This window comes from Lepidochelys olivacea (genome assembly GCF_965140295.1).
Source record: "Lepidochelys olivacea isolate rLepOli2 genome assembly, chromosome: 10".
Taxonomy (NCBI): Eukaryota; Metazoa; Chordata; order Testudines; family Cheloniidae; genus Lepidochelys; species Lepidochelys olivacea.
Genome location: NC_140420.1, coordinates 58,358,386 through 58,370,881, shown reverse-complemented (window position 1 = coordinate 58,370,881; position 12,496 = coordinate 58,358,386). Strand labels below are relative to the sequence as shown.

The window sequence follows — 12,496 nt, the reverse complement described above, 5'->3', positions numbered from 1 at the left end:
TCCCAAACAGTACAGATAAGACTTATTCAAAAATTCTTTATGCAAGAATATCGGTTGAAGATTGACATGCAATTCCGTTTTAGACTGGCCACTTATTTTTGGTGTACAGTCACCTTCATCACTTGACACTTTCCCTCCCTTCAAGTTCAATGACAATCTTTAATAGAGGCTGAGCATTTCCAGAAAAAACAATTAAGTAGCAGATACCAGTAAATGTGTGAGACAGTCCTCAAGTGTGGTTTGTTTTTTTGTTTTTTTTTGGGGAGCGGGGTGGAGAAGAGAGAGAACCCTGTTTGACTAAATTTGTAGAAAAGTGGACAACTGTATCAAGCACAACTACTCATAATTTGGGCGGATATCCACAAGGCCTATTTCTCAGTATTCACAATAGGTAAAAACTTATTTTTAATTTGACAATTAAACTTTTAAAAACCTTAAGTAAATAGATTTTCACAATATAATTTGTATTAATAGGTTTTAACCTTTGCCTTTTGTTGGCTTCTTGATAGGTGTATCAGCTGAAACAGTTATTTCAATATTATCTGGATCTCCTCCCTCTTCTTCAATAGCCTAAATAAAACCAAATAATAAATGTTTTATGAAATTTAACTAGAAGTTGATAATTTACATACACAAAAGCCTAATGACTTGTTCTTCCTAAATACAAAGTATTAAGGGATTCAGATTAGATAGTACATTTAAAACTCCTGGAGGACCAGAAGAGGAAAATAATCTAGGTAATGGCAGCAACCTAAGTGATTAGAGTAACATTTTTACAAAATGTAACACAGATCAACATACTACTCACACAAAACGAAATGCTACAAGGCAATTTAAACGTAACGACGGCAACATTTAGGCTAGGCCAAAACCCTACGAAAATAATACTGTTAGAAGAACATTCCTGCATTTGCACAGGCCAGCAACCCACCACAGTAATTTCGTGGCAGCCGTACCTTGAGATGCTCAGGCGATGTCAGAAGAAAGCAGACAGCCTTCTGCTGTAAACAGGCCCCATACAGACTCAACAGAGAAGGGTGCCGAAGCAACAGAACCACGGAGCTTACCAAGCAACGCAAATAGCCTCAGCCATCTATGCCAAGCCTGAGCAATGGCAAAACAGGGGTTAGGGCCAGGCTGTTTTACAGGGGGAGCCCAGCACCGGAGAGGTGCCTGGCTGCGTGTGCTGGGCTCAATCCCGTAGTACGGGGCTGCCCCTACCTCGGAAGGGAGGTGGCAGATGAAAAATGCTGTGGCGATGTCCAAATCCAGATTTCTGCTCAGACCAGCCCAGGGAACCACGCCCTGCCTCCACCACCAACCACATAAGGATTTAAAACAGCCGGGCGGCGGGCCCGTTTGCGGGCGCCAGGGCTGCGCGCCCAGACGAGCCCCTCAGGGGGTGCGCAGCGGTCCTCGTGGGCGAGGAGCACAGAGACCCCTCCGGGGCAGCGCCGTGAACGGCAGGGGTTCGCCCGCCGCCGGAGCTCAACGCCGGGCAAGGCCCCAGCAGGCTCCCGAAACCAGAGAGCAAAGTACGGCCTGGCCTGGCCTGGCCGCGCGGCCTACGCCGGCCTCTCACCTGCTTGAGCCGGGAGATGAGCACGGTCTTCACCCCGGTGATGTCCAGATTGCGCCGCTTCAGCTCCGACTTGAGATCGATGACCCGCAGGTCGGTGATCTTCTTGCTCTCCATCTGGGCTGGCCCCGCGGACGGGGCTGCAGCTGGAGAGGAGACGGCGGCAGCGGCGGCCATTTTAGGGCGAGTGAGCGCGGTAGCTGCACGCACAATGAAACCCCCTCAGCCGCTTGATCCCGCCCTCCGTCAGTACCCGGATGGCGGCCGCACAGGACCGGGCTGAAACGGGCATGCGCGTTGCCCGGCTCTTTCCTGTTCCCCGAGGCTTATCTCGAGTCCCGCTCTCTTCCCCGCCCAGCCGGCCCGCCCTGCGCCAGGGGGCGTGTCTGGGGAGCTCTGGTCCCCGCCCGGGGGCTGGGAGAAGGGGTGCTCTGTGGGGAGGAGGTGAAGGTGGAGCTGGCTATGGGCAGGACTGAGGGAACTCCTGTTGTGACCGACTCCAGCCCCGAGAGCTGGGGGCTGTGGTATGTTCTCTGCAAGGCTCCCTGCTCGGCGCCCCGGGTTCTGTCATGGGCAGCCACGGAGGCCCAGGAACCGCAGAGCCTCTGATCAGCCAGCCCATGCCTTCCTGTGCATCTCTGGGGCCTCTCAAGTTTGGGACCTGCTAGGCCACAATGGTAGAGTCCCGTTCTCCTAAAGAAACTGTATTAGCCTAAGGAAAACAGTATGATCCTGAAAGCTACTCTAGCATTGCCAACCCCAAATTCTCAAAAACATGAGTTATCCCCTCTCCCAGAATAATGAGATTAGCTTAGAAATCATGAGAATTTAAAATAATAAGCGGGGGATTCTTTGTATTTGCCTTCTGGTTTCTGAGCCTTCAGGGTTGATGTTTTCAAGTCTTTCTCTGCTACCAGGAGCCCTATCTGACAGGCACAAATGAGCTGAAGTTTTTTCAATTGTCTTAGGTCCTGTTCCAAGTCTAGACTGTTTTATGGGAGGAAACGCTTGGCTTCTTCAGCTGAAGGCTGAAGAGGGGATATGATTGGTCTATACAAATACATCAGAAGGTAAACATCAGGGAGGGAGAGGAACTATTTAAGCTAAAGGACAATGTTGGCACAAGAACAAATGTATATGAATTGGCCATCAGTAAATTTAGGTTGAAAATTAGAAAAATGTTTCTAACCATCAGAGGAGTGAGGTTCTGAAACAGCCTTCCAATAGGAGTAGTGTGGCCAAACTACTTAACTAGTTTTCAGATGGAGCTTACTAAATTTATTAACTGACTTATATGATATAGTTGCCTGTGATAGCAGGGGACTGGAGTGGATGACCTGGAAGTCCCTTCCATGCCTGTGTTCCTAATAGGGCTGTCAATCGCAGTTAACTCACACGATTAACTCAAAAAAAATAATTGCAATTAATAGCAGTTTTAATCACAATGTTAAACAATAGAATACCAATTGAAATTTATTAAATATTTTGGATCTTTTTCTACATTTTCATATATATTCTGTGTTGTAATTGAAATCAAACTGTGTATTATTTTTTATTACAAATATTTGCACTGTAAAAATGATAAAAGAAATAGTATTTTTCAATTCACCTCATACAAGTACTGTAGTGCGATCGCTTTATCATGAAAAGAAAAGGAGTACTTGTGGCACCTTAGAGACTAACCAATTTATTAGAGCATAAGCTTTCGTGAGCTACAGCTCACTTCATCAGATGCATAACACGGCTGTTACTCTGAAATTTATCATGAAAGTGCAACTTCCAAATGTAGATTTTTTTTTTGTTACATAACTGCACTCTAAAACAAAATAGTATAAAACTTTAGCGCCTACAAGCCCACTCAGTCCTACTTATTATTCTGCCGATCGCTAAGACAAACAAATTTGTTTCCATTTACAGGATATAATGCTGCCCTCTTCTTATTTACAATGTCACCAGAAAGTGAGAATAGGCATTTGCATGGCACTTTTGCAGCTGGCATTGCAAGGTATTTACGTGCCAGATATGCTAAATATTTGTATGGCCCTTCATGCTTTGGCCACCATTCCAGAAGACATGCTTCCATGCTGATGACACTTGTTAAAAAAAAAATGCATTAATTAAATTTGTGACCGAACTCCTTGGGGGAGCATTGTATGTCCCCTGCTCTGTTTTACCTGCATTCTGCCATATATTTCATGTTATAGCAGTCTCAGATGATGACCCAGCACATGTTGTTCATTTTAAGAACACTTTCACTGCAGATCTGACAAAACGCAAAGAAGGTACCAGTGTGAGATTTCTAAAGATAGCTACAGCATTCGACCCAAGGTTTAAGAATCTGCAGTGCCTTCCAAAATCTGAGAGGGATAAAGTGTGGAGCATGCTTTCAGAAGTCTTAAAAGAGCAACATTTTGATGCGAAAACTACAGAACCCGAACCACCAAAAAAGAAAAATCAACCTTCTACTGGTGGCTTCTGACTCAGTCTGCACTGCTTTGGATTGTTATCGAGCAGAACCTGTCATCAGCAAGGTGGACCACGGGTATCTCCTGAGCACTCTGCGAGCGTTTGGCTTCGGACCCCAGTTTGTGGGGTTTCTCCAGATGCTGTACGCCTCCACAGAGTGTCTGGTCAGGTTCAACTGGACCCTGACTGAACCGGTCAGTTTCAGGCGAGGAGTACAGCAAGGGTGCCCCCTCTCAGGCCAGCTGTATGCTCTGGCAATCGAGCCCTTCCTCTGTCTCCTCCGCAGGAGGTTGACAGGGTTGGTGCTGTGGGAGCCAGAGCTGCGGCTGGTCCTGTCAGCGTACGCCGTTGACGTGCTCCTCGTGGTCCAGGACCCAGGTGACTTGGCACAAGTGGAAGCTTGCCAGGCCATCTATTTGGCAGCCTCCTCCGCGTGGGTCAACTGGGTCAAGAGCTCTGGCTTGGTGGTGTTTGTATCATATTGAAGAAGTTCTGTATTAAAATCACAAATGAGTTTGATTCCCCATAGTTTAAATTCCAGGGTATTACTAATTAAGAGGTCTCTTGGTTTTTGGTACTGTTTCTCTCCCTCTCTGTGTGAAACTTGCAAGCTGCTAATTGTGTTAGTACATTCTAAGACAGAGTCTGTTCTCAAAGCAATTCTCTGTAACAGCAGCTACTCACACAGAGAGAGATTCAAAGCAATACTCTGTAACAACAGAAACAGCACCCAGAGACTCCCCGCCCTTTTGTTGTATTCATCTCGCTTTGTTAACAATTGTGATTAAAATAGAGATAGAGGATGTATGTGGATGGAGGCTTGGTGTGGATAATAACTGAATGATCAGGGAGGTGCCAGCCGAAGAATCCAGTGTCCATCGGCCGAAGAAGGCATCAAGTGGAAATAACCAGAGGACCCCCGGAAGGCAGACTGGAATCCACCCAACAGCCTCAAGGATGGGAGAACCAAAGAACAAGATAACATCTGGCAGCACGGAGCCGTCAGGAATGTGCCATCTGCTGATTGATTCAGCAACAGCATGATGAAGCAATTCCCATAGACTGGCATAGAAAGAAATTCCTATAAAAATGGACTCTAGAAAGTGAGAACTTTGGGGTCTGATTCTGCAAACCAACTTCCAGGAGCATCAGATGAGCATCTGACAAGGCCCTGCTCCCTCCTCGTCTCCAGGCAACGTGGCCAGTGGCTTGGCATGAGCAACTCTAAGGCTGGTAACTGTGATAACAACCTTGCAGAACCTGTGTGTGTGTGTGTGTGTGTATGAATGAATGTGTGAATAAATATGAGATGAAATGGAATGTTATAGCTATAACTAACTGCTTACTATGATTCTTTCTGTATTCACAATAAATGTGGCCTTTTGCCTTTTCCCCTTTAATAAGATCCTGCTGGTTTTTATTTTATTGGTATAACAGTGGTAGGGGACTGGTGGCAGGCGAGCTCCCTCCCACCCCCACTTCAGGCCATCTGGTGGAGCGTGAGTCTGCTGCTCTATCTCGGCATTTACCTTTCTGCCACGCATCCCTCTCTGCCGGAGAACTGGCATGATTTAGAGGGCGGGGAGATAGAGCGGCTTCGGAAATGGACAGAACTACTCCGGTGCCTCTCCCTTCGAGGGAGAGCGCTGGTGCTTAATCAACTAGTCCTGTCCATGCTCTGGTACTGGCTCCACACCCTGGTCCCAGCCCCGGGTTTCCTGCCCAACGTCCTGACATCGATTCTGGAGTTCTTTTGGTCAGGACTGCACTGGGTCCCTGCAGGGGTTCTCCATCTACCGCTGGAGGAGGGAGGGCAGGGCCTGAAGTGTCTGCGCACTCAGGTCCATGTCTTCTGCCTCCAGGCCCTGCAGAGGCTCCTTTATGGTGCAGGTAGTCCGGCATGGAGCATACTGGCGCATGCCTTCCTGCGCCGCTTCCGAGGGCTCCAATACAACCAACAGTTCCTTTATCTCCATCCGAAAGGTCTTCCGCAAGACCTCTCTGGGCTGCCGGTCTTCTACCAGGACCTCCTCCGGACCTGGAAACTGCTTTCAACAGCCAGGTCTGTGGTGGCCACCGAGGGGGCAGATCTCCTCGCGGAGCCCCTGCTACACAACCCCCAGCTCCAAGTGCAGGTGGCGGAGTCCCTCTCAGTGCGCCTGAGGTTGATCCTGGCAGAAGTCACAAGAGTTGGAGACCTCCTGGACTACGACCGGGGAGACTGGCTGGATCCCCTGATGCTCACTCAGCGCATGAAGCTCTCCAGACCTCATACTCCCCGGCGCATACTTCAGGAGCTGAGGGCTGCTTTGCCCGCCCGCTGCTTGGGTTTACCTTGACTGGGTCCTGCACGGGGGTGCGCCTCGCCCACCCTCCACCCCAGGCCTGCTGGACCTTTTCATCGGACCTCTTCCCCGTGGACCCAACCGACCCCCCCCCCCACCACCACTACCACTTCACCGTGAGCCAGCTGCACAAGCTGTAGCCGGTCTGCTTTCAGACCGTGCCAAGGAAACATCTATTCATGCTTGTGCTCCACGCCCTTCACGCCGTCACCCTGATGTCCCGCCCCGATACAAAATGGCGGGACCTCCTGCCACCTTTGGAGGTTGAGGAGCCCCGGTGGGCCAGCCTATATTCCACCTTGGTCCTGAGGCCCGCCGGGGATATCAGTTGGCGACTCCTTCACAGAGCTGTGAGCATGGGCGTGTAGTTGGCGCAGGTCACCTCTATCCCAGACACCTGCCCCTTTTGCAGCGTGAGGGAAACCCTGGCGCACACATATCTGGAGTGTGCCAGGCTGCAGCCCCTATTCCAGCTCCTCACGAATATTTTATTACGTTTTTGATTGCACTTTTCCCCTCACCTTCTTATTTATGCACTCCCTAACTGCGGCCCCACAAAGTCACAGGATCTTCTGGTCAACCTCCTCCTGGCCCTAGCTAAAATGGCCATCTATAAAACCAGAGTGAGGAGGTTGGCCGATGGAGTCTCCTGTGACTGTGGGGCCTATTTCCAATCCTCGGTCCGTTCACGTATCCAGGCAGAGTTCCTCTGGGCAGCGTCCACTGACTCCCTGGACGCCTTTGAGGAGCAGTGGGCGCTGTCCGGGGTTCTCTGCTCGGTGTCCCCGTCTGGTTCCCTTCATTTGACCCTTTGACCACACTCCTGTCCCTGTTATTTCATTAGTTGTTCCCCAGATTTATTTGGTGTCCAGGTCCTGTGGATCCCCCCTCTTAGGCTGGGGGGGATCCTTTAGCAGTGGGTGGGCGAAGCCGGATCCCAATAGGATCAGCAGGGATGCATGTCCCTTGGAATGGTGGTTGAAGCATGAAGGGACATATGAATCTTTAGCACATCTGGCACGTAAATATCTTGCAATGCTGGCTACAACATTGTCATGTGAACACCTGTTCTCACTTTCAGATGACATTGTAAACAAAAAGCAGGCAGCATTATCTCCTGCAAATGTAAACAAACTTGTTTGAGCAATTGGCTGAACAAGAAGTAGGAATGAGTGGACTTGTAGGCTCTAAAATGTTACATTGTTTTATTTTTGAATGCAGGTTTTTTGTACATAATTCTACATTTGTAAGTTCAATTTTCATGATAGAGATTTCACTACAGTACTTGAATTAGGTGAATTGAGAAATACTATTTCTTTTGTTTTTTTCCTGGGCAAATACTTGTAATAAAAAATAAATATAAAGTGAGCACTGTATACTTTGTATTCTAAGTTGTAATTGAAATCAATATATTTTTGAAAATGTAGAAATCATCCAAATATATTTAAATAAATGGTATTCTATTATTGTTTAATAGTGTGATTAATCGTGCAATTAATTTTTTTAATCCCGTGACAGCCCCAGTTCCTAATTATATGCAAAGTCTGTGTTTGCTGTGTTCTCTCTCTCTCTCTCTTCTGAAAGCAAAGCATGAAGCATAATATAGATTGTACATAAAGGCCTAATTGCAGACAGATAAATTATTAGTGATCCTTAATTTTAAAATTTAATGCATTTGGTTGCTATACAAGGAAAACACTATCTTCCACTCCACTGTGTAGTTTTCCTGTTGATCTATTGTTGAAGTAGTGTATAATGTAAAAGTGAGAAGAAGGTTGTAGAAATTAGTTTCTGCTTTAGCTCCAATACCATTCACCCATAAGATAGCAAGGAAAAGAACCATAGCTTATTTAAAAATCAGAAATTAATATTCTCCATTTGATGATTAAAACTGTGCATATTTGCTAGGAAGTAGCATGTAATCTCCTGATCTGAAGTTAGATCATGGAATAGAAGCAGGTAGTTTGTCTGTTGAAATGTAACTGTTTTAATTGTCTGTGATTCATCATGGAAAAATACAAAAACAAAAAACACCCACAAAAATTAAACAAAATAAAAATACTACACATTTCCTCCCACTTATTTTACCAGCATTGAAAAAGTATACAGATATATTATCTTTCCATGAGCAATGTGCTTGGTGGAATGTTTGGTTATGGTTTTTTAATGAAAATATGAACTTAGTTTGCTCACAAATAAAAAATACTTCTCCCTCCATCATGTTAGTTACTTTTATACTTTATTATGTGATCACATAGAAGAAAGTATCACTCTCACTACATCTCCTTAATCATGTGACTAGAAAACATCCAGCTGCTTGAGCACACTGGATTTATGTAATTTCTCAAGGCCACATTTTGCCAACGTTTTGTATACAGTAGTTTAGGACACTTTGTTTTTCCAGATATCTCAGGAAATGTACAATTATGTGAGTGGTGCACATTTATTGTGAAATTAGTGCTTTTGAAAGATGCTCAATGAATGACATTACAAAATTAATTTCTGTATCCTCAGAAAAGGTACAGCACTGACAGCACTAGTGCTTGCTTTTCCACTCTGCATATGCTTCAATCCTCTTCTGCCTCACATAGGCCACTGAATTTAGGGACTCGCTTTCACAACACACACACAAAGTATGCAGATGGGGGTGGGGACAAGGACATTTTTCCTAGAATTTAAACCCCAAATATTTTCATTTAAAAACCTCACCTTTTCGACCTACAGGGAAGCCTGTTTCAGATATTAATGTTGGAAAAACATTCCCAAAATATAATACTGGTACAACTGAGTGGACTATGGAATATGTTGTATGTCAGGTTTACTTGATTCTGCCTCTGTGCAGAGGGCTAGGCTTGATGATCTCTCAAGGTCCCTTGTTCCAGCCCTACATTTCTGTGAATGAGGCCTGTGGAACTCTATAGCTGAGAGCTCTGAAGGAGGAAGAGTAGTAGCCCAACACTATTTTCTGTAATTTCCCTTGAGGAATGAATAGAACCACTTTAGGGCTAGTTGTTTTCCCAAGGAATTGAAATTAGGAGGGTGTTCAAATTTACGGGGGGGTCAGGGCCGATGAGGGGGTAAGACCATGAGGGTGAAGGTGGGCAGTATGGCACCATAGTAAAAACTGAAAAATGTTTCATGACCATTTTATTAGATTTAATTCATGTTTTAAAATCATCACATGAGTATGGGTATTGTTAGCAGTGAGGTGGGGTATGAGAGCAGACTGTGGATTTAATGATGGGTAGGGGAAAATATAGGTTTAACTGATATCCTGTGTGCAAGTATAAATGAGTTGTAAAAGGGTTTGAAGTGGTTGTTAAATTTTGCAAGTGTGGTACTCTGTCAGGGGAATAGACCCAGGTTTTGTCTACACTAGCACTTTTATCAATAAAACTTTTGTCGGTCAGCGGTATGAAAAAACACACCCCTTACTGACAGAAGTTTCACTGACAAAAGTGCTGGTGCGGACAGCGCTATGTCTGCAGGGGAGGCTCTCCTGCCAATGTAGCTAATGCCACTCATTGGTGGTGGTTTAATTATGCCAGCAGCAGAGCTGTCTCCCTCTGATAAAGAATAGCTACACTGGAGACCTTACAGTGGCAGAGCTGTAATGGTACAGCTGTGCTGCTGTAATGTCCGTAGTGTAGACATAGCCTCAATATTTGAGCATAGGGCAAGTGCAGATAGTACCTGTCCATTACAGTTAAAAAGCAGAGTCTGAGTGTGTGTTCAGGGTGTTTTGGGGTATCACCATAAAGGGTGGAGTTAAAGTTGTGTGGGCATTTACCTTAACTCTGTATTTCCTGGTTTTCAGAAGTTTGAGTTTTGCTGAACTTAGCTTGTCCCTTCCAGAATGTCATCAGTGGGCAACCTTAACTGTGCATTAATGAAATTTTTGGCATTTAATTTCTTAGCTGTAGAAACAGAGAAATGTTTGCTGATAGTTAATGGCCATTTAGGCAGTTGTAGTTTTCACCTAAGTTTGTAGTTGATATACTGCTGTGGCTAGGTAATAATCAAAAGCACTTTTATGCAGCATGTTATAGCAGTAGCTCTTAGAGAACTTTACATCATTATCCCTATTTTACAGATGAGAAACTGAGGCACGGAGCAATGAAGTGACTTGCCCAAGGTCACTCAGCAGGCCAGTGGCAGAGCTAGGAATAGACCCAATTTTTAGTCTTTCCACTAAGCCATCTGGTTACTGTGTAATTCCTAACTGCTCCTCCCCTCTCCTGTACAGTTTGGTATAGTGGACTAGGAATAATGGTCATATTTTGAAATGTTTGCAATGTGTAGTTGCTAATAGGGCCAGTAAAAGAGAGACCATAGATGGCATATGTCCCAAATCTAGACAATTCTAGACAGGTCATGGTTGTTACACTAACAACACTTCATGGTTGCTACACTATGTGAGAGAAGACTGCTGTGTATCTCTCATTCTCCACCTCCTGCACGACAATCCCGGTAACATGTATCCTAACTCCACGCCCCGCACACACACATTTCCAGCTCATTTAGCTATTAGTTGGCACCTAGAACATATCACCATCATCATCACAGCAGGCCCAGAGAGATGTTAAATGGCCCATTCATCTAATTGAGATGTTCTTCCGATGAAGTGAGCTGTAGCTCACGAAAGCTTATGCTCTAATAAATTTCTTAGTCTCTAAGGTACCACAAGTCCTCCTTTTCTTTTTACGGATACAGACTAACACGGCTGCTACTCTGAAACCTGTCAACTGAAAGAGACTCTGAAACGAGACAGATAAACAGCCTGACACAATAGCTATGAAACATGTGAACCATTTATACCAGTGGGTGTTTCCAATCCCACTCCTCAAGTGCTGGACAATTCTGGTAGATATTAAGCATACGCATTATCAGCTCCTCAGCCATCTCAGCAGTGTGTATCTTAGGAACCCCTTGTTCAAATGGCCACAAATTTGGATCACTTGTCAAACCCTGGGCTACCAGGCGGCACTCAAATTCCAAGGCAATCTGAGACACTGTACAGATTTTAGAACACATAGAACAGTGAAACTTTAACCAGAAAGCTGGTCTTAACCATAGTGGAGCCATTGCTCAATTATAATAAAGAGCCCAGGTAGTCTTCACTAGCATCCGTTATCCATGGGGACAAGGATCCATATCATAGGAAGTTGAATGGAGCTCTATCAGAGCACGTAGAGGCCAACCTCTTGACTTTTTAACTGGGTGAGATTCAGGATACAAGAAAAACTAAGTTGGCAACATTCTCTCTCCCTTTTATAATACATCTTTATTTACTTGTATTTTATTGTGTGATGGGGAAACAGTTTTGTAACTGTTAATGAACAATGCTTTAGCATAGGTCTGAATCCAGCATCAAAAATGACTTTACGGTAATTGAGCCTTCATAATGAGGAGAAATAGAAGGGCAGCATAGTCTCTTGCAGACTCCTTATTGCAGGTGCATTCACCACTGATCTTCGAGCTATTTTTAAGTAAGTTTCTAACCCTTCTGGTTAAAGAGAAGAGTATGAAAAGATGAAGTGAGTGCACCTGAGAGCAGGGATGGCTCTACCAATTTTGCCACCCCAAGCAGTTGCCGCCGAATTGCTGCCATGCCCGGAAGAGCGACGGAGCTGCAGCTGAATTGCCGCTGTGGGACACGGACTGCCGCCCCATTCTGAATGCTGCCCCAAGCACCTGCTTGGAAAGTTGGTGCCTGGAGCTGGCCCTGCCTGGGAGGCTCGGAAACCACAAAGCAAATACAAAGAACCCAGCATTTATTATTTAACAATATCTGGTGATTTGTGCACCAATCGCATGATGTGATTGGGCCTGGCTCATGACTGTTTGACTGCTCGGGTTTGGCAAGACTGCTTTCCTCTCTACCCTTCTCCATCACGAGCCAGGCGGGGGCTCAGCAGAGCAGCCCTGGCTGTAGGACGGCTGCCGCGGCCATGCCCGCCTCCGCCCAACAGATGGCGCTCCTCGGCACAGGCCGTGCGCCACCCTAAGCCCCGCCCAGGCGGAGGAGCCGCACGGGAGGAGGGGCGTTCTGCGCAGCGGCTGCGCTCTGCAGGCTGCTGTAAAGCAGCACCAAGTGTCGCGCCGC

At 45.9% G+C, this 12,496-nt stretch overlaps 1 protein-coding gene across 2 annotated transcripts in view; it reads right to left on the bottom strand.

The window, feature by feature from the left end:
- Positions 1-1,794, bottom strand: part of SLTM (SAFB like transcription modulator) — a 28,892-nt gene extending 27,098 nt beyond the window's left edge. For both annotated transcript variants that reach the window (XM_084641189.1, XM_084641190.1), the window contains exons 1-2: positions 1,583-1,794; positions 483-570 (exon numbers count right to left, since the gene is read on the bottom strand). In XM_084641189.1, the coding sequence (XP_084497315.1) occupies positions 483-570; positions 1,583-1,756 (262 nt within the window). In that variant the 5' untranslated portion in view covers positions 1,757-1,794. The remainder of the gene's footprint in view (positions 1-482; positions 571-1,582) is intronic.
- Positions 1,795-12,496: the final 10,702 nt, after the last annotated feature.